Source organism: Corythoichthys intestinalis, chromosome 22, assembly GCF_030265065.1.
Source record: "Corythoichthys intestinalis isolate RoL2023-P3 chromosome 22, ASM3026506v1, whole genome shotgun sequence".
NCBI lineage: Eukaryota > Metazoa > Chordata > Actinopteri > Syngnathiformes > Syngnathidae > Corythoichthys > Corythoichthys intestinalis.
Window position 1 is genome coordinate 26,642,774 of NC_080416.1, and position 22,738 is coordinate 26,665,511.

At 39.9% G+C, this 22,738-nt stretch overlaps 1 protein-coding gene across 3 annotated transcripts; it reads right to left on the reverse strand.

The window, feature by feature from the left end:
* Positions 1 to 1,815: 1,815 nt before the first annotated feature.
* On the reverse strand, positions 1,816 to 19,171 carry LOC130910388 (CD209 antigen-like protein 2). Of its 3 annotated transcripts, XM_057827628.1 has the most exons (9): positions 16,423 to 19,134; positions 15,991 to 16,063; positions 14,217 to 14,303; positions 14,063 to 14,137; positions 10,953 to 11,051; positions 10,800 to 10,886; positions 10,551 to 10,711; positions 3,308 to 3,432; positions 1,816 to 3,227 (listed from the first exon to the last, which is right to left on the reverse strand). In XM_057827628.1, exons 3-9 carry the CDS (start codon positions 14,275 to 14,277, stop codon positions 3,038 to 3,040), a joined length of 798 nt encoding a protein of 265 aa, XP_057683611.1. In that variant the 5' UTR covers positions 14,278 to 14,303; positions 15,991 to 16,063; positions 16,423 to 19,134; the 3' UTR covers positions 1,816 to 3,037. The 3 variants fall into 3 exon arrangements, 2 of the variants coding, with proteins under 2 accessions (XP_057683611.1, XP_057683610.1); XM_057827627.1 differs by lacking the exons at positions 15,991 to 16,063; positions 16,423 to 19,134 and having other exon boundaries at positions 14,217 to 14,517; XR_009061860.1 differs by lacking the exons at positions 1,816 to 3,227; positions 3,308 to 3,432; positions 10,551 to 10,711; ... (2 more) ...; positions 14,063 to 14,137; positions 14,217 to 14,303 and having other exon boundaries at positions 15,990 to 16,063; positions 16,423 to 19,171.
* Positions 19,172 to 22,738: the final 3,567 nt, after the last annotated feature.

A 22,738-nucleotide genomic window follows, 5' to 3' on the forward strand; every position in this document is an offset into this window, starting at 1 on the left:
TCAGTCATGTGAGGTATAGACCCTACTCACCTACGTCACAAAATGACGTGTCGCTGTATCCGGCCGCCATATTGTACCTATTTTTTAGACCTATTCTCATTGTTTTCAATTAGTCGTGCAAGTTATACAGCCATTCATGGAAGCCCCGGTGTTATCTGACGCCGTAAACTCATTGGATGCGTTGCATAAAAGGCGCTACGTGGAAAAGCTTCAGTTTATCCATTCGCCAGATCCGTATTTGATGCCTAAATCGATATTTTTCGACCCGCTGTCTTCGCCCTCTCTGCCTGACATCTGCTAGCCTGATATCTACAACTATCTTTTCTACAGAAACTCGGCCTATTCTCACAAAACTTTGAAAAACATTAAGAGCAGCACTCTAAGCAACATTACCCTGTGTGATTTCTAAAATGGCGACAATCAAAAAAAGAAAAAAGTTGACTGCGATGGCCGACGCTTCAAGGATAGGTGGATATTGGACTATTTCTTCAATAAAACACGCAACGGTGTCTGCCTCATTTGCAAAGAGACAGTCGCTGTTTTCAAAGAGTTCGATGTGACGCGATAATAACAAGACACGCTGACATGTACGACAACATTACAGGAAAGATACGCAGCGAGAAATTATAGCAACTTGAAGCTAGCACAGCAGCAGTATTTCGCAAGAGCCTGAGTGTCGAAAGAGAACGCCACAAAGAAAAGACTGTTGAAATTATGTATTTAAAAAAATAATAATAAAGCAAATGTGACACACAGAAGGGCTTGCTAACATTTCTTTAAATGTATTGTTCTACGTAAATCAGCCCAGGTAGCCCCCCACATTTTTACCACACCAAATCAGGCCCCCTTTGCAAAAAGTTTGGACACCCCTGTTTAACCGATGATCCGTAGACGAGGCAAGCTTCTTTCACTTGTTACCAACTAAATATTATTCAAAAAATAAAGATGGAACAAATAAGCATCTTGAATTTGAAACTGTATGTTGTCGGCGATTAGCCTAGCAATGATCTTAATTGTGGTTGTCAGCCCCAAACCCTCTAAATATAGATTAAATGCATTTTACCAGATATAAAATGACTACTACATAATCTGTGGTAGTCGTTTGGAGCCCAGTTTTCTCGTCGAATTGCAGCAGTCCATCTCGCTCTACTCTCCGGGTCTCTCGGAATACGGTAAAACTTCCAAGTCTCTCCGTCTATCTTCTCTGTTTTTGCAACCGACCGCCACACACTCCTTCACCATTTTGATTATTAATGTTAACGAGCAGAAAAACATGCCATAATAGGAGGAATTTACGAAGCGGTAATGCATTAACATGACGAGAATACGGACAACATGGCGTGGGGCTGTGACGTCACGTGAGTAGGGTCTATTGGCATATACCGGGGTTTGAACCCCGACCTCCCATGCCAAAGTCAGCGGTATTACCACTGAACTATCCAGCTGTCATATATATATAGTATATATATATATATATATATATATATATATATATATATATATATATATATATATATATATATATATACACACACACATATATATATATATATATATTTATATATGTGTATATATGTGTATAAAAATATACATTAGAAATAACACAAAAAACTTATTAGTCAGGGGATAAACAAAACTAAATAAAAATTCAGCCTTCCTTCGGGTAAGACACTACTGCTTATGTCCACAATAACAGCCAAATTCAACAAAAAAATGAAAGCTCCTTTGGGCTGCTCGAAAGCAAATTAAAAAAAAAAAGAAGAAAGAAAATTAGGGAGAAAGTGATAAACCTCAGTTCACTTCATTTTTCACAGTTTAATTAAGATTAACAGTAGAAAATACATACAGGAGGACACCTCTTTCTAAGCAACTTCTTACTCAAGTTTTGCAAGTTAGCAAATTAACACAGTTAGCAAATTCACGCAATGTTATGTTAACGCTGATACAGGTCGGACTTTCAGGAGCAAAATTAGTGGTGTGTTTCCCACTTCCACAACATTGACGTCTTTTTACATTAAATACAGTAGCTGCAGCTGGTCGAAAAAAAAACCTTCTAGTAACCCTCCTCTTCGAAGGAGGTGGAGGAGGCGGCATGGGGCTGGGGCTGTGAGTGCATGTGTGTGTTTGTGTCTCTGTGTGGGGGGACCGGGGTCCATGTCATCAGCCAATCAAACGTGGATTTGAGGGGAAAAAATGGACTGGCACACTCAGCGGTGAAAAGGGATAAATGTAAGTCTTATCGTAATGAAAATATTTCACTTAATAATGTATCACAACAACGTATGGGGAAACAATCTAATTTACCTATATAACTGAAGTCATTATATAATGCAAATAAGGTTGCTAAAAAGTTGTGGGGGACAATTTAAGCATCCTGAAAAGTTGGTGGTGTCATGTCCCTACCGTCTCTATGCAAACCTACGCCCTTGCAGATAGTTCTTACAAAATAATGATCACAACATTTGGCCAAAAAAATCCATTTGAAGTTGAAGGGTGGCTGCGAATGAACAGTCTATTGCCGTTAATAGCAGAAAATGAGTTAAGCTGTGTCAGACCAAACTCTGATAGGAATTACTTTAGTAAGGCGAGTATGCAGTAATTTTGTAAAAAAAGAAAAAAAGTGTTTCAAATATTTTTTAAAAATGGTATTGGTGCAACACTAGAACTGATGGCTGTTTTTCCACTTTATTTCAGAAATAAGATGAATCAAAGTATATAACACAGTGATAACAAAATGACTGGAAAATGCCACATTTTTAAGCAATTAAAGCGTATTTCCAGCAGTTAGCTAAACAATTGATTAATAGTGTACAGTTTGATAAATACCTGATGTCATATTTACATTTAGTCTTGAATGTTTTGTATATATTTCCGATTTCGTGAGCTCAATATAAAATGAAGGCAAGACGGAGGGAGGAGGAGTTTGCTGAATTTATGAAACTTGATTTCTGTACGTTACATTCGCTTCATTTGACAATGATAAAAGTCCAATTGTGCCTGTGAATGCTCATCTTTCAGTCTTTATGTGAGGACAAATTCAGAGAACCCAAGGTTCCGATCTTCTCTGCGCCGCCTTCTCGCAGATCAACCTGTGTGGAACCTCACAGGCTTTATCGAACCAGTTGTTGAAGTTGGTAGAGCTGCCCTTCTGACCTATGCCCACGCAGTCCTCGCCGCCTTTCTCGGGTTGATAATCGTCAGGCTGATTGCGGGCCCAGAATTTGAAGCTGAGCGCACGTAAATGACAGGATATATTTTAAACAGAAGACATCTTTGGAATCACGTTGAGCACCAACAGAAGCAGTACCTTGGATCCAGACAGGACTCATCCACCCACAGCCATTGACCCTCTTGCCGGGAGTCTGTCAGGCCGATCCAGAATTTGTCCTCTGGGGAGGACATTATATCCTTCAGTCTCAGTTGCAAAAATATCTAATGGAATTAGAAAACAAACAGGTGTCATCAGAGCGTGATTCCCTAAGCGTGCCCGTTTTCCCTCTTCCTAGATGGCAAGGTATTTTGGGATTTTTAATGATTGATTATTTATGGTAATTTTGCATGCACAGTGATCCCTCAAGACTTTGCGCTTCAAACTTCGCTCCCTCAGTCCGTCGCGGATTTTTAAAATAAAAAAATAATTCAATAAATGCAGTATTTTATAGAACTGTCCCGAGCTGATCACTTCGATTCTCGCTCCTGCGCTTTTCCTCGTCAAGCAGTGCATTGAAGTTGCTTATTAAAGTTAACAATGATTGACGGACAGTTAAGGTTGGATCTTGCCAGAGGCTACATTTACACTAGGACGGATCATGGTCTTAAACATGTAATTAGTTGGACTATACGGCATGTCGGCTTCACTAGTATGCCTATCATCCGGATTAGTTGTTAGACGGCTAATGTAGGCGGTTAATGTTACCCGCGCTTAATCTGGACTGCTGTCTGCGTACAACAATCGGATACTGAGGAAGCGACGTCATGCCGTCGCCATTTTTTGTGCAGCATGACGGCATCGTAAACAATGGAGGCGGACGATCACGATGTGGCATTCCTGCTTCTCTTTTCTTTTCCACACATTTTTCTTGAAACCTGAAACTACGTCGCAATAATATGCTTCGATTCAGTGCCCATTTTAGGTCCTCCCATCACGGATGACGCAAAGATGAGCGTTTTTTTCAGAGCTCGTGTCCCGCTTTGTCTCCGATCAGCCAGCTGCGGGGCTGGCCCCTCCCAACTCAATGTTGACCGAACACAAGTAAATAAAAACACGTAGAGGAAAATTAAACCACGAAAAGTGCCCTGCATGGTACCCCCAGTCAAAGAGGCGCTCGGTCAGTTTTTTTCCATGACATTTCTAAAACTGTCGCCACTTACAGGATCGCCACTCTTATGCACAAGCACTCCTGGTTGCGGCTTCCAGGAAATATATGCAACGCCACAACATATGCTTCTATTTGTTATTTTCCAAGTAGTGAGAGCGCAACTGAGCATCGATTATATCATCCCAAGTAACGATGTCAGGCTTTTGTTGTTTTCCAAAGATTTATTTCAATCACAACTCGGCGACTGCTCGTAAAAGCCGAGCACGCTCTTCCTTCACCCTCGCTCCTGCGTGATGCGTTCAATTGCGGTAACGGAAAAAACAGTGATCTCAAAATAATGACAGTCTACAAGGTGTAGTAATTTTGAAATTTGCCGCCGGCGAGTAATGAGTTTTCGGTTCAGAGGTAAACCGCGTGAGCGATGATGTAAAATATGAGGCTGCTCCTTTCTACACATACGTAGTTTGCACAATTGCATGCGTACCTTGCTTATCATGATTATTACATTTGAAGTGCTTAAGAAAACATTTATATGGCGGAAAACACAGGCAAGACTGAAAAAGCAGTTTCTGCTCTTGCATTCCTCTTTAAAAGAAACTGCTTTATTTTAAGCCATATCATCTGTTGTGTTTGATAGAACAATATGTCTAGATGCTGCCATAAGCAGATTCATGGCGCATTAAGCCCCCGAACTATTTTTAATTTGCCCGTTTTACCCTGGAAAACCCCATTTACTGACGTCGCGCAACCGTTGTTTCAACCCAGCCATGAAAACAAAGTAATTAAATTTATTATTCAAAATGTCTGTCATTTTTAGCTTAGAATCATGAGTTGATGTCTAATATTTTGTTTAAAAAAAAACAACAACAACAAAAAAACAACTTTAAAAAATTCACTTGCATATTTTAAACTTTTAAACAAATTACATCACAGTGAAAAAAATGGCGTCTGTAAAAAAGTCACGGATATCTACCTCATAACTATAGCTAAATTGTTTTTTTTTTTTTATGAATGAATGAATGTTACTGTCGCATTTCCCCTCTATATTTTAGATGATAAATAATTGAACCAAAGAAAAATTGGAAAAAAAACATTTAAAAGGGTAAATATATGAAAAAGTCTGCAATTTCTGCATTGCTGTGAAAGAATATATTTTATTCATGCTTGTAAAACACATAAACTGTTGTGAATATATATTCCACTATATTTGTTTGTGAGATTTTACTCATACTTACTGTTCATGTGCTGCAAATATTCTTTTGAACATATTGCACTGGGTTTCTCCTTCATGCCTTATCTTATTTACTCCCTATTTGTGTCAGCCATGGCTAAGATCCCGAAGTCGTATATCAAGATGTTTTTCACTGTGAAACCACCAGCGTTGAGCAGCAGTAACTTTCACTTATGTTTTCTCTGTAGGTATCGTTTCGTAGTAAGCAACGCCCTTTCAACGGGCATAAAGACTCTGGACTTGTGCATTCTCATTGTACTTTCTGGGTGATCTCAGCTCCTGGCTGAGTCACATCATTTTGTACCCGTGAGATATCATGTTTATAAAGTCTTCGAAGAAAATCAATCCATGGTTGGGGTCGTATTTCTTTCTCTAACTGAGCTATCGAGGTAACACTTGTCTTGGAGGTCAAAAAGGAGCTTCCCTGACAATCGCTACGCATGTTTCACCCATAAAATCCCCCAAAAATCCAGCTGTGGCCATTCACAGCTGTGTCTTGACCCTCGGTGATACATGCGACATGGAGTTTTTGGATCGAAACAAGTTAAGTACGTGATAATATCTCGTTAAAGTCATGGCGTCTGCAATTCTGCTCTCGCGTGCTCTCACCTCCATCTAGGGTTTTGCTGTTTAAAAAACTTTTTTTTTTTTTTAAATGCCCTCCTGTCCAAAATGTTTCTTCCCCCAGAAAATTGAGATTTTAAGCTTTCCAATGATGTATCACACATGCATATCGGACAGTTTTGAAATTTGGCCAAATTGGGGGTCTCAGAGCGGAACTTCAAGTCACCTCAGTGTTTTCCGCCATATACATTTTTTTTTTTTTAAATGATACTTTGGGGGAAAAAAAATGTTTTGTATGCATCTCTTTCCAATGATAAATCTGAATAAATACATTGAACATACACACACACACACACACACACACACACACACACACACACAAAAATGGAGGTGGGGGTGCGAACTTTGCAGTTTTTCACTTATTGCAGCAGGTTCTGGTCCCCATTAACTACGAAAAACGAGGGATCACTCAAAAGCTACAATCTATGATATTCCTTTTTTTTCAATGGCGTTTCTTCGGCGCGCCGTCCCACCAAAACCGTTTAAATTAGGGCTGTCAAACAATTAAAATTTTTAATCGAGTTAATTACAGCTTAAAAATTAATTAATCATAATTAATCGCAATTCAAACCATCTATAAAATATGCCATATTTTTCTGTAAATTATTATTGGAATGGAAAGATAAGACTGAGATGGATATATACATTCAACATACGGTACATAAGTGCTGTATTTGTTTATCATAACAATAAATCAACAAGATGGCATTAACATTATTAACTGTTAAAGCGATCCATGGATAGAAAAACTTGTAGTTCTTAAAAGATAAATGTTAGTACAAGTTATAGAAATTTTATATTAAAACCCCTCTTAATGTTTTCGCTTGATTAAAATTTGTAAAATTTTCAATCAAAAACTAGTAGCTCGCCATTGTTGATGTCACTACACCATGCTTTCAATCATTTGGACCCAAGCGCCAGCAGAGGGCGCCAAACAACAGAAAACAAGTAACAAGCGGACATTACACTGCTGTCATTTTAATCTGAGCGGGGCATGTGCGTTAATTGCGTCAAGTATTTTAACGTGATTAATTTAAAAAATTAATTACCGCCCGTAACGCGATAACTTTGACAGCCCTAGTTTAAATCACCAACAACATTCATACACTAAAATGACTGGAATTCTCTTGCGAGGTGGGCTCGCTTTTGTTTGTCACCCCAAAAAATTGTCCCAAAACGTACATATTTTTTGGGGAAAAAAAGTGACATTTCAAAACGCTACAACCAATAGTTTTTTTTTCCAAATCACATAATTTTTTTACACAAAGAAATTCAGGACACTAAAGGGGGACAAAATTTGTATCCAGTTTTTGCGATCGGCAAAGTCTGACATTTGTGAGTTGGGGGTGGATAAACATATTGATGACACCGAAACGCAGTGTCAGCAAAAAAAATAACTTCCAAGATATATGTGTATATACTGTGTGTAAATACACTGCTGGCCAAAAGTATTGGCACCCCTGCAATTCTGTCAGATAATGCTCAATTTCTCCTAAAAAATGATTGCTATTACAAATGGTTTGGTAGTAACATCTTCATTTATTTGCTTGCAATGAAAAAACACAAAAGAATGATTTTTTTTTTAAAAATGGGTCGGACAAAAGTATTGGCACCCTCAGCCTAATACTTGGGAGCACAACCTTTAGACAAAATAACTGCGAACAACCACTTCTGGTATCCATCAATTAAATTCTTGCAATGCTCTGCTGAAATTTTAGACCATTTTTCTTTGGCCAACTACTCCAGGTCTCTAAAAGGTGCCTTCTCCCAACTGCCATTTTCAGATCTCTCCACAGGTGTTCTATGGGTTTCAGGTCTGGACTCATTGCTGGCCACTTTAGAAGTCCCCAGTGCTTTCTCTCAAACCCTTTCTTAGTGCTTTTTGAATTGTGTTTAGGGTCATTGTCCAGCTAGAAGACCCGTGACCCCTGAGGAAGACCAGGCTTTCTCACACTGGGCCCTACATTATGCTGAAAAATTTGTTGGTAGTCTCCAGACCTAATGCCATGCATACAGTCAAGCAGTCCAGTGACAGAGGTAGCAAAGCAACCCCAAAACATCAGGGAACCTCCGCCATGTCTGACTGTGGGGACCGCCTTCTTTGAAGGCCTCGTTTTTGTTTTTTCCTGTAAACTCTATGTTGATGCCTTTTCCCAAAAAGCACTACTTTTGTCTCATCTGACCAAGGAACATTCTTCCAAAACATTTTTGGCTTTCTCGAGTAAGTTTTGGCAAACTCCAGCCTGGCTTTTTTATGTCTCTGGGTCAGAAGTAGGGTCTTCCTGGGTATCCTACCATAGAGTCGCTTTTCAATCAGATGCCGACGAATAGTGCGGGTTGACGCTGTTGTACGCTCGGACTGCAAGACAGCTTGAACTTGTTTGGATGTTAGTCTAGGTTGTTTATCCACCAGCTGCACAATCTTTCGTTGAAATCTCTCGTTAATTTTTCTTTTCCGTTCACATCTAGGGAGGTTAGCCACAGTGCCATGGGTTTAACACTTATTGATGACACTGCGCACGGTAGACACAGGAACATTCAGGTATTTGGAGATGGACTTGTAGCCTTGAGATTGCCCATGCTTCCTCACAATTTTGCTTAAGTCATCTTTGGTCTTCTTTCTTTTTTCCATGCTCAATGTGATACACACAAGGTCACAGGACAGAGGTCGAGTCAACTTTAATCCATTTGAATTGGCTGCAAGTGTGATTTAGTTATTGCCACCACCTGTTATGTGCTACATGTAAGTAACAGGTGCTGTTAATTACACAAATTAGAGAAGCGTCACATGATTTTTCAAAGGGTGCCAATACTTTTGTCCGCTCCATTTTTGGAGTTTTGTGTATAATGACCATGATTTAATTTCTTTTTTTCATTCTCTTTTATGTTTTTTCATAGAAAGCAAAATAAATGAAGATATTATTCCCAAAGTTTTTGTATTTGCAATCATTTTCTGGGAGAAATTGAGCATTATCTGACAGAATTGCAGGGGTGCCAATACTTTTGGCCCACAGTGTATATAACATACATCTGTAACTCAATAGAATGTAAATGAATAAAAGCAATAACCATTAAAAAATACGATGTCAAATTCATTTAAACCAGGTGGACTGGCTGTAAATGCTCATCTTTCACTGCCATTGACGGTAGGGTTGTTCCGATCCCGATCGTTTTAGTTTGAGTATCTGCCGATCCCGATATTTCCCGATCCGATTGCTTTTTTTTGCTCCCGATTCAATTCCAATCATTCCCGATAATTTTTCCCGATCATATACATTTTGGCAATGCATTAAGAAAAAAATGAATAAAGCTCGGACGAATATATACATTGAACATACAGTACATAAGTACTGTATTTGTTTATTATGACAATAAATCCTCAAGATGGCATTTACATTATTAACATTCTTTCTGTGAGAGGGATCCACGGATAGAAAGACTTGTGACTTTGTGTATTGTGACTAAATATTGCCATCCAGTGTATTTGTCGAGCTTTCAGTAAATGATACTGCAGCCAAGCCCCAATGCATGATGGGAAGTGGAACCATGATGGGAAGTAAAACCATGACTGTGCGTCGTGCTACCAATTGATATATCTTCTCTGCTTTGGGAAATTATTTAAGGTGTTTAGACAAAGACCAACACATTGCCACCCATGATATTTCTAATCATAGGGAGAGGGATTGCATGGCTATAGCCAATAGAAGAAAGGCTCCAAAGGCTGCCAAAATTCACTCTACTCATTATGTGATGCCTTTTCTCTCTCTATGTAGGTAAAACGGCATCATTACAGATTGAGCGCGACAATGAGTGAGAGGGTCGTGCAGCGCATATATTAATAGCGTTAAATATTCTATCGTGACACATTTAATAAATTAATTGCCGCCGTTATCGGGATATTTTTGTTAGCCCTACCTTAAGGCTAAATTAAAGACTCTAGATGAGTGTAGCATATTATGTCTGTAATGTTAAATACAATGACAATACGATTTAATTAAGATATATATGTATATTAAAAAAAGGCATGGCTGATTTTTTTTGCCGATTCCGATACTTTGAGAATGACGTGACTGGACCCGATCGATCGGCATCTCTAAATGACGGTGTTAGATGACTGTTCGTTCATTCGCCACTTCCTCTCAAAATGGATAGGACGTCTAGCACCGTCAATGGGAGAAATGAGTTAAGTCATACTTGTCCATGAAAGGGTTAAACATCACAATATAAAAATCCCTTCAAACATCCATACCTTCCATTTAGTTCTATTATTTTGCGGGTCCAGTCTTCGGGACAAGTGTGATCATGCAATGCTTCAACTGAATTGAACTGTGTCAAAATATTTCATGGGGAGTATGTGGGAGTTGTGGCCATTGCACCTGCTCGTCGCGGCTGTCGATCTTCACTAGGTCACTGGTTCGACGCTCGCAAAATTCTCGGCTGCGCTTCCAAGTGGTATTGGATTCCGAGAAATAGTAGCAGCTTTCTCCTTTGAGTTCCCACTGAAAGTCACATCTCCAGCAGGTACTCTCTTGGAATACTGTACATGACAATGTTTTCGTGGGTAAGCTGTAGTTAGCTAAAAAATAGCTAACATGATGATTCGAAAATGAAAGGCAAAGAAAGACCTTGGGTGGTAGGCAAACTGTTTTTCAACTCTTCGTAATCAGACAAAAGCTGTTGGTGGTTCCTCTTGAGCTGAACAATTTGGTACGCTGCGAAAAACAATCACATTGGATAATATCGTATAATACAAAAGTGCTGAAAACAAAACCACTCACCGAGCCAACGAAGGGCTACAAGTGCTGAGATCAGAAGAACGCCAAAAACCACCAAGGCTTTTCGTTCGGTTGTGAACTTTGACCTCGCCAACTTGGCACCTGCGACGAGACACACGCTCATACAAAATTACACACTCAGTTGTACACCAGGTGACAGTTTGGTGGTGATGGTGTCCCACAGGGATCAATTCTCAATTCCTTCATCTTTCATGTAACTGACATAATATGATAAATCTTTAGAATACACACTCATTGGAACACTGAATCATGAGGTGTCGTTGAAGCACAGGCGTCCAAAGAGGAAAGTGAAAATGATCGTCGCCATTTTTTCTCCCCACATATTTTGAACAGTCATAACTTGGCAAATCTACAACATATGTGCACCAAACGTCCCGTGCTTGATGAGAGTCTCACCCTGAAGGGTAACGTAGGCAGCTTATAGACCCTACCCACTGACGTCACAAAATCACGTGCTCGCTGTATGGTTCCGCCCCCTTGTCCGTCATTTTGTGTCTGTATTATCAATGGTCTCAATTGATCGAGCAATTTATAATGCATTTCATGGAAGACCCGGTGCTTTCGGATGCCGTAAACTCACTTGATGCGTTGCATAAAAGGCGTTATGTGGAAAAGCTTCAGTTTATCCATTCGCCAGATCCATATTTGATGCCTAAACCGATGTTTTTCGACCCGCTGTCTCTGCCGTATTACTATCTTGTCCACACAAAATCAGTCTATTCTCACGAAAGTTTGAAAAACTTTAAGAGCTTGGAGGCTTATAAATACTTCGTTGCTGGTTGGGTGAAACAGGTCCTCGTCCATGAAAATTCGGCAGGAATCTATCTTGTGCTTGGAAAGGTGAGTTATGAAATTTTCAATTCAAAATCTTTTGTTATTGCTAACATCCACTGTCAAGTCTAATGTATTTCATGTCGTTTGTCAATGGAGTTAGGGCTTTTAATGTTTATATGGTTTAGCGATAGCACTCTCACTACATACATACGTGTATGTTGTCGGCGATTAGCCTAGCAATGATCTTAATTGTGGTTGTCAGCCCAAAACCCTCTAAATATATATTAAATGCATCTTACCAGATATAAAATGACTACTACATAATCTGTGGTAATCGTTTGGAGCCCAGTTTTCTCGTCGAATTGCAGCAGCCCATCTCGCTCTCTTCTCTCCGGGTGTCTCGGAATCCGGTAGAACTTCAAGTCTCTCCGTCTTCTCCGTCTATCTTCTCTGTTATTGCAACCGACCGCCACACACGCCTTCACCATTTTGATTATTGATGTTAACGAGCAGAAAAACACGTCGTAAATAGGAGGAATGTACGTAGCCGTAACAGGTAAACATGATGTGTTGACGGACAATTGGGCGGCACCAGTCAGGAGGAAGGAGTTGTGACGTCACGTGGGTAGGGTCTATAGAGCCATGAAATTTGGCACACTTGCTTGAATTGGCCCAATTAGAAGATATTTATTTTGGTTTTGAATAAGGGTGTGAATGTGCGGCTGAGTAGCGCCTCCTTTTTCTAGAACCCTCTACAATAGTTTTTTTCACCTAGGTATTTGAATGTACAGGGTGTCCATAAAGTCTCTTTACCATTTAAAAATGTATTAAAAATGCAATTGATTAGATATTTTATTCAGATTTGTTCTATTGTAGTCAGTGTTTATTAAAGTTTTTATTACACTGCATCTGGTCCATTTTTCTTCATCGAGACATCAATTTCTGCAAATGTTTACCTTGACCTTTTAACTGAATATGTGGCACCACAACTGAATGACGTTCAACCGACCATCATTTTTCAGCAAGATGGTGCACCACCACATTGGGGGCTGCATGTTCGTGGGTTCCTCAATCAAACATTTCCAGACCAATGGATTGGAAGGGATGGGCCAATTCCTTGGCCGCCACGTTCACCAGATATCACTCCCCTGGACTTCTTTCTATGGGGCTATGTAAAAGATATAGTGTATTGCAGGGGTCCCCATCTGCCGGGCCGCGGACCGGTACCAGTCCGTGGCCCATTTGCTACCGGGCCGCACAGAAATAATAATTTAATAACGACCGCATTCTGGCCGAATTAACTACTACGGGATAGGTTATAATGTCGTCACAGAAATCCATTGATTGGACAGCTAGCAGTACATCTTGTTTGTGTACAGTATACTGTATAATATACATATCTATGTGCGCTTGTCCTCGAGAATAACGTATTACTAGGCCGCGGGCGCAGCACGTTTGTTCAAGATAATTTTTAAAAAATCTTTCTTTGAAGATTGTGTCGTTTTCTTTCCAAAACACTCCTCCAGTGTCGTTTGCCTTGTGTTTTACATCACTCTCCACATTTTTCTCACGCTTCTTACTTCTTCCAACTTCCGTTTCCTGACTATTTCTCTTCACTTCCTTTCATGGTCCGATATGAGTTCTTACCAAATGCGCTACTGCCCTCCAGTGGCCAGTTTTATTGCTTTAAAATGGATTTCGAGCATCGTGCTTTGGAGCGAAGTTGCATCAGAACGTAGAGATGTCTCTTGTGAAAAAACAAGGGGAAGACATATAAATACGTTTTTGGGACACTGACACAATTAAACATAGAACATATTCATACGTTTTTGGGAGCAAAATGATTTAATAGAGTTATCGGCTTGCCATTATCTGTTATCGGTTGGAACGAGGAGTAAATTATCGGTTATTGGTATCGGTTGAAAAATGTATTATCGTGTATCACTAGTTCACATAGATTACGTTGTGCTGAGAAAAGAAAAATACAATTGTTAAAAAAAAAAAAAAAAACATCTTACGCAGTTACTCATCAGGTTACTACTTACTTTAGTATACTTTTAACCAAGTACTTTTTTACTTGTATTGAGTACATTTTTTGAATGACTACTTTTACTCGAGTAATATTAGTGTGAAGTAACGCTACTCTTACTTGAGTAAAATTTTTGGCTACTCTACCCACCTTTGATGTACAGTAAACATTTATGAATAGGAAATCTTTCATAAAACTCAAGAAATACATCACAGTTTAGCTGCAAGAATGAAATTTAGACTTGTAGTTTATGTCAAAGAGATTTTACCAATGGGAAGAGACAACCTACCACTCGGTGGCTTTGAATGTGATCTTGCCCCGCTGACTAAGGCGTAGTCATTCTCATAAGATGTTGAAGCTGCAGCTGTTCAACCAAATTCAGCCAGTTTGACAAATATAAGTACTCAATAATACGCGGGTCATACTTTTCGTTCCGAACTCACCCCTTTCACCATTTCCCGATTCGACGAAAACCTCCAAGTCGACCACATCTGGCCCGGGCATTTTAGCGCTTGACTGGACTTGACTTCCTTATTCAAATGAGGAAGATTTGCAATAATCACCAAAATCTGCTTTTTTTCTGAGTTCTGAGATGCACTTCCTCTTTTGTAAGTCTACTTCAAAGCACAGCGTTTCCAGAAAAGAGACAAATGTCAACATTTTCTTGTTTGCATCATTTTTCTGTGCCACATAACTAGAGACAGAAGCTGTGCACAATAAAGAAAACTAAAGCAGTAACTTAAAAGGACAACAATTTAAAATGATAAGTGATTAGGCACTAAAATGACGTCGTCGGTATCGAGGAGTACGAAGAAATGACGTGCCGACGCTTTGTAATATGTACTTTTAGATTTGCAATTATCATCAAAATCTTTTTTTTTCTGAGTTCTGAGGTGCACTTCCTCTTTTTTAAAGTGCGTACGACAGGAGGAAAAAAAGTCTTAAATAGCATTATTATGTGAATTAGAATCATATTTTGAGACGATTCAACTATATACAACAATTTGGCAAAGCCAGATGACGAGAAATTAGTCTTTTAATCTGCTGGTTAGCCACGCCTACGATTATAGGGCTCTAGTGTCCCCAACAGGAGGATGACGTCGGCAGGAGAATGGTTTTATTTGTTTTACTTTTCAGCCCATTGAAGGGGAATTATTCAGAACGAGGAAAATGCGACGAAGAGAGACGCAAAATGACATTGTTTCAGTCTCTCTACTCCAATATTTTTACAGGACATTCTTTTTATCCAAGTATTTTTCCCCAATAGCTAAATAAATGATATAGTCATGACAAATAAGTGTTGTGCAAAATGGAATATGAAGTATTAAAAATGCATTTATTCAGTACGACATGGCAAAATTACTCCATAATGGTCAAAGCTGTAGACTTCACCTTTACTGTTGCACCTCCCGAACGATATTATATGCCACCGTTTAGTTAGTCGGGCTTTTGTCATTTCCCTGCCCCGGCTTCGGAGAATGTAAACAAACCAAGAGGTGTGACAGCTAGCCGACATGCTAACCCGAACCGAGTGATGTTTCAAAGTCTTCGAAGCGTAAAATCACACATAACTAGCCCAGATCATTTCACACGGCGGCGGCGTTGTCGATTGTTTTCGCCGGATCGGCAACCCGCCCGCCGGCGAGCAAGTTAGAGCTCGTCGTTCCCCTGCTGAGGGCAGAGGGCTCATTTGCAGGGAAGCAGCTGGACAATGACCGCCGGACAAACCGGCCGACGTCGGAGGAGCGCGTAGTTGCCAGATAGTCAACACGATTATGGCAAAATAATGCTTTACTACACGGCGAAGACGTAAACAGTGAGAGAGTCATAGGAGGGCGGCTGCAATTGTTGTGCAGCTAACATGGAAGAATGTGTCAGGAGAGCTTTCCTACATGCCCATCCATGATCAAACGTAAGTAAATAGTCCTTTATTTAAAGAAAGTTTGTAGTGTTTACTTTGTAATCGCTGTATTTGCGGCCATTTTTAATACAAAGTTGCAATTTATGATCGGGTGGAAAATTTGACAGAACACCGGGACACGAAGAGGGCAATAAGCCGAGTATAGTGCTCTACCGGCGGAAGGATGTGCAACAAGCCGCCAGTCGTTGGCCAAGTGGACAAGAAGCATGTCAGCCACAAATGCAAGCCACCTCGGTATTAAAACGTGTGCCATGATCCCAGTATTTAACATAATACAAAACACGATGTTTACTCACTTCCTGGTAAATCCAATAGTCCCACAGTTGTCGCACACTTGTTTTGGCCGATCTCGGGTTGAACGGGAACTTTCTGAAACCCAAAAAGGCTCACATGTCTCTCTCTGGTGCAGCCACAAAAGCCTGCAGCCGTTTGGCTGGCATGATGCGAAAAATAAACAAATTAATCCACAAAATCAGCTGAATCTGATGTCCATCTGCATTCTATAAAGCAATGCTGTATTGTGAGATGCTGACCCAGGCGACGTAATATTCACATTCGTCCTAAACCCGAGAAAGTAGCCGGAAGTCACTCATTTTCATGGCGTGGGAATAAAAAATTGAATATATAAAACGATCGCTTCCACACACATCGAAGCGGTCCATTTAATTCAGGAGCATAAAAAACCGTGTGAAATATGAAATAAACATGCATTTTGGTGTCATACGCACTTTAAGTCTACTTCAAAGAACAGCGTGGGGTCTGTTGAGGTGGTTGCAGCTCAACGTTGCATTCGTAGGAAGAATTGACAGAGAATAAGTTGTCTTTTAGCCAAAACTCGGCGTATTTAATTTCCATTGACATGCGGATACATCCTCTCTCATTGCTGTCTTCATAGGCAATCCCACATATCAAAGTCATCAAAGTCAAACACAAAGAAGTAATAAATGTAGCACTTTAGACAATTAAGTCCCATCCTGCCATCTTGCGGCGAAAAGATAATATGTCAATATTAACAAGCAATAGGAACATTATTTCAGCATCAACTGAGGACACATTTATGAATACAAAACATTTCCTCCACCATTTCTCTCAACACCCCCACTTGTTCTCATGTTGATGGCCTTTTTAACAACCAAAGGAACTTTTAAATTTCAAATTCCAAAAATAACACTGTCAAACTTCTTTAATTTTAACTTTGTTACAGGTTTTGTCATGATATCAGCTATCATGTCTTCCGTTGTCAATCAGGTAGCACTCCGCATTTTCTCTTTTTAGTGCGACACCATCTTCTCTTTTTAGTGCGACTCCACTGCACCGGGTACCATCTGTCAACTCGACGCTGTGGTTCTCTGGTTTGAACGTCTCCTGGAATCTTTTGAACTTGGTCACGTCAGTGATGATATGAGATGTCGCTCCCGTGTCCACCATCAGGCCTCGTTCCCGGATGTTGTGTGTATCCTGACGCCTGGTGTCGGGCTGTTCATCTCTCACCTTGAATGCGAAGTCAGGATCTCTATCTTCAGCAATTTTTCTCGCTCCGTCCGGTTTTTCCTTGCGTCTGCAAGTGGTGTCTTTGTGCGTGTCCGTTTTGCACCGACTACACCATGTCTTTTGTCGACATGATTTTGCACGGTGGCCTTTGATCCCACATTTGAAGCACACCAACTCTGTGTCGTCTTTGATCCGGTCACGGGCGTTTGCTTTTGTGGCTTGCTTTGAAGCTCTTGCTTGAGTCTTCATCACTCTGTTGCTTGATTCTGCTGCATTTAACTTTTCCGTTTCTTCAAAACTTCGGAGTTTGGTTTTGAATTCTGCAAATGTCATGTTCTCATCAGTATGTGCCACATGAATTGTAAATGGCTTGTAACTTTCTGGCAGCCCCTTCAAGACCATTGCAATAAGTAGACCATCTGCCATTGTTTCACCTGCATTTCGCAATGCTGTGATGGCGGTCTCAGCTCTTATTATGTAGTCCACTATGCTTTCTTCGGTTCCCTTTTGAAGAGATGTTAGTACAGTGTACAAATTTATAATCCTGGATTTTCCTTTCCCAGCATAATATTCTCTTAATATTTTCAGAGCTTTTCTTTCGTCATTTGGCGCATCTCTCATTATTAATGAAAGGCTTTTATCATCAAGAAGTTGTATCATTTCAGCATACGCGTCCGCATTTTTCATTTCATCATTTTCTCTCTCTGCTTCAGTGGTTGGTCCTACCTTCTTTAGCCCGATTAGATGAAAATGTCCCAACATTTTAGTTTCCCAGAGTTCATATTTAGCTTCATCTCCGTCAAATGCCAGTTGAGGTAACCTACTTGTTCCTCGTGGATCCATGTTGCCTGTTAGCTTTTTCCGCTAATCAGCAGTCCGTGAGCACGCTGTCCTTCGCGACCTTCTACACGATGGAAACTGACTTTACCTTCGAATGACTCCTGGGCCCATAACCTGTTGAGGTGGTTGCAGCTCAACGTTGCATTCGTAGGAAGAATTGACTGAGAATAAGTTGTCTTTTAGCCAAAACTCGGCGTATTTAATTTCCATTGACATGCGGATACATCCTCTCTCATTGCTGTCTTCACAGGCAATCCCACAAATCAAAGTCATCAAAGTCAAACACAAAGAAGTAATAAATGTAGCACTTTAGACAATTAAGCCCCATCCTGCTATCTTGTGGCGAAAAGATAATATGTCAATATTAACAAGCAATAGGAACATTATTTCAACATCAACTGAGGACACATTTATGAATACAAAACATTTCCTCCACCATTTCTCTCAACAGGGTCAAATTGCCAGAAAACAGAAACAAGTTAACATTTTCCTGTGCATCATTTTTATGATTTTTATGTGCCACATTAAAGTTACTGTAGCGGACCTGCTCCGAATAAGGGTGAGACTTGACTGATGATTTGGTGTCTTTTTTTTATCAAACCTTGCAAAACCGTTCCCTTGAACCATAAGAAAATAAAGCAGTTTACATTGGAAAATAAAACTATCACCAGGATCACCGTAAGAGCTTTTCCTCTTCGCGAGGGGCCGCTAGACTAGGGCTGCGTTCCAATCACGGTTTTAGTTGCCCTCGCTCACTTGTCCTAAGCACTTGCTATGACGTCACACGGAGGCCACTTGGAGGGCGGCGGGAAACTGGGCGGAGGGGGAGCGAAAGACGTAAATGGAACACACCTGCACTCATTCACTCACAGGCAAGAAAATCATGAAACAACCACAAGGTTTTGGAGTAGCGCTATACTGCCAATTCCAAATCAGTGGCACCTCCAGAAGTTCTTCATAGGGGTGGCCAAATGGGGCTACTTAAAACCTTGAGGTGGAACACCAAAAAATAAAAGCCTTAATTTCAGGTTTTTACTATGTTGTAATAATAAACAGGCCAGTAGAAAACTGTCAGATTGACTTACGAATATCACACCTAGTGATATACTTTTGTTGATTGTGTTATATCTTATTTCGTACACTAGTATATTGTGTTAATGTGCATAGTACATAATAGTCCAATCAACATTTTGAGTTCTGCAGCTACTACAATTTAACATTATACTGGCGCGTGCGGTGGCCAACAAATTCATTGGGGGGAGCCGTGGCCAGGCGTGGCCACCCCCTAGAGGCGCCATTATTCTACATTGCACAAAATGCACGGCGACTCATGTCAATAAGCCGGACACGTATTCCACGCTTGATGGCAATACGTCGGTAGCTGGGAATGATCAAATTATTAGTTTTGTATCAAATTTTATTTGGGCAATTCTTTATTTATTGGTCGATACCTTATAATTTGTAGACAACTTTAAATGCATTTAACCTATTTGAAGTTTAGTTTCAGTCCCTCCCAATGGCATTTGATTGGCAGACCATTTATTTTGTTAAAAGCAAAATAGAAAAGCGAAATAGAAACATCAATGAAAAAGAATTATTTTTTCCCCTTTTTTTACGGCAAAAGTGAAAGTCAATAAAAAAGTTACTGTATTATTATTTATTCATTTATTTCTCTTTATATTTACTTATTTATTCATGTGGTTTTTTTATTTATTTTGGCACTATTGTGATTCCATACGTTCTGCCATAACTGCCACATACAGTCTAATTTTTTTAATTTTTTATCAACAATGATGAAATTTACAATTCGAAAGGCAGTTTGGTATAACATTAAAATACCGTGCTGGCAGCTTAATTCACTTTCTTCTTCTTTGGTGGTATATATACAGCAGCCAACGGTGTTTGAGCTTCATTATCACCACCGTATGGAAAATATGTCCATGCGCCATTGCAATGCATTGTGGGATACAGGGAGCTCCGGAGTGACCATCGTTTTTCACTCGATCACTGAGCCCTCTGAGGGTCCATCTCACCAAGTTCACTTCGCTGTTTTGGGAATTGGAACGGCCCTTAAGATGGCGGCCGGGATTCCCCCGGGGGGCGGTGGCTCGGGCAAGTGAGCGAGGGCTCATTTAAACCGCGATTGAAACGCAGCCCAGATCAACTCACACAGTTCGCTGTCACTCTTTTTGGCTCGCCTTCAAACATTGTAAAACACAGGAAATCCACCAAAATAAAAGTGTAATAAGAAGTAATAGCAAATTACGAAATAAAAGACATTCAGTAGACAAAAGAATTAAGCTTTGGTTATTTACACTCCCACCAAAATTATGCATACTAGTTACATCAAACAAATGAATATTTTTCAACAATGAAATAACCGCAATTTAGTTAGCTACATTAACCTCTGGGTAAATGTTAATAATCAATGTCCAACACAATGTCATCAACTTTCCAGGTTTCCAGGTTACGATTCGATTAAAAAAACGATACATTTTTTAGGCCGAGCGATTCGATACGATTCGATGCAGTTTAAGAACGATACGGTTCGATACAGAGTGAAAACGTTACGATAGTAAACATTTGTTGTGTGTTCGTACAGTATTTTAAACATATAAAAAAAGACCACATTTTTTAATAGCAAAATTAAACAACAAAATTTCATACCAATGTTATGTTTTATTTTTTTATGAGAAAAAAAATAAGGCTTACTATATGACCGTCATTTTGTTGGATGGGATTGATAATAATTAATAATAAAACAGTCATTTAATTACTGTATTTCCTGGTGTTTTGAACACTATAGGTAAGTAATTTAAGTGCAAACTTTCAACGTAAACATCTTACGAGCAAAAAATATTATATGCAGCAACTCTTGAAAAAAAAAAAAAAAGAATTAAACCTGTTAGTGTTATCATAAATAAATACTAAATTATGCTTTACCACTGGTATAATTGGGGGAATAAAAACATGGCATTTTAGACAGACAGGTCTATAATCATTACTTTAACCTTATACACAGCAAAGTCTTATGCCTGTGCTTCCACATTTTTTTATTCCTCATCCCTGTCTCTATCTCTTTTAAAGGGCAGATTTTTCTTGAGGAAGATCAACTGATCCACATGTTCATGTTTAAGTAGACTGCGTTTCGTGGAAACAATATCTCCAGCAGATCGTGCTGCCCTTTCCACCATTGTAGCGGGTTATTCTTCAGGGTTAAAAACTCACGATCTTTGTACCGCTTCACACTCGCTCTGTCCCATGCGAACAGATCTGGCTGCCTTCGTCATTTCAAAGTCTGACTTTTGTTTTCCTGGGTGCGTTGAAATCAATCGCTGCACGTCGCTGGCGTGGTGCGCAAACTGCCCATTGCTTTAGCATGTTGCTTCGTTGCCACTACTAGTTTCGTTTTGGGTTGTGAAGAAAACGCTATGGAGCGTGCGTTGCAGTGGTTTTGTTAGCTCTCGCGTTGTTATGACACGCCCGTGACGATCGGGTAATGACGGCGACTACTAGCGGTTCCGCCGAAATGAATGGGAAGTTGAGGCAACCACGACAGCGGTCACAATCTAAGTGCGCTGTGTGGTGAATGACACAAGCGCAGCATGTGAGGTAAAAGCTAAATTATTATCATATTAAGCAATGGATCGAACTAGGCATTAGAAGACGATTCTTGTGCTTGCGAAAGCCGAATTCTATCTCTACTATCGGTTCATTGAATATTTAATGGCTAATTACTGTCGAATGGTAACTTTATCATCGATACAGCTGTATCTCTCACCTGTAAAACCGAATATCAGGTGTGTTGTTCTGACAAAATTTGCAACCCATCAAAAATTGCTACCTTGCGGGTTTTGCGCATGCGCGTAACATTAAAAATGGCCGCGAATGCGGCAATTCCAAAGTAAACACTACAAACTTTCTTAAAGAAAGGAATATTTACTTAATTTTCATCATGTAAAGACATGTACAAAAGTTCTCAGACACATCCTACCATGTTAGCTGCACACAGTAACTGCACTCCGCGCTCTCACTGTTAATAACTTTGCCGCGTCGTTAAGTATTAATTTAAGCCATTTTCGTGTTGCACATGTATGTTTATGATGTATCTAGTTTAGTTAGCACTTTGGATAACATTGAGAGTCCAACTGAATGTAAAAGAGGGGGTTTTCAGCGCCACAAAAGCTTTGGGAGCAAAACTTTATAAGGGAGCAAATTTTGACAGAACACCGGTCGTATCGGTTTATCGTTCTCAAGATTACCTTTTAGCAAATTAAGTTTCTCACCAGGTGAAATGCCTTTGCAGTCGACAAGTGCATCAAACGATGCCCTCCAACCAATGTAGGAGATTGGATCCCCACTGACAACCGTGGGCATTGGCACTGGTATTCTGTTTATAACAATGCTGTCTTTGATGGCTTTGGCCAACTGCGCAATGTCCGTGGGAGGTGCTGGTGTAGTTACATCGGGAACCAGATCAGACACATTTAGATATTTTGGAATGAACTCTTGGATTTGAGGATTGAGTGGGTGACTTATGCCACTCTTAGGTGCTGGTGCTTCATGTCTTGCTTGATTGTCGACAGAGAAATTATCATTGCCATGATAGTCCATATCCACACCAGTTTCTCTGTCATAAACCCCACATTTAGCATGAGCAGCTTCCATTCCCTTTTCTGCCTTTAAACGCTCAAGTTCCAATTTTTGTACCTC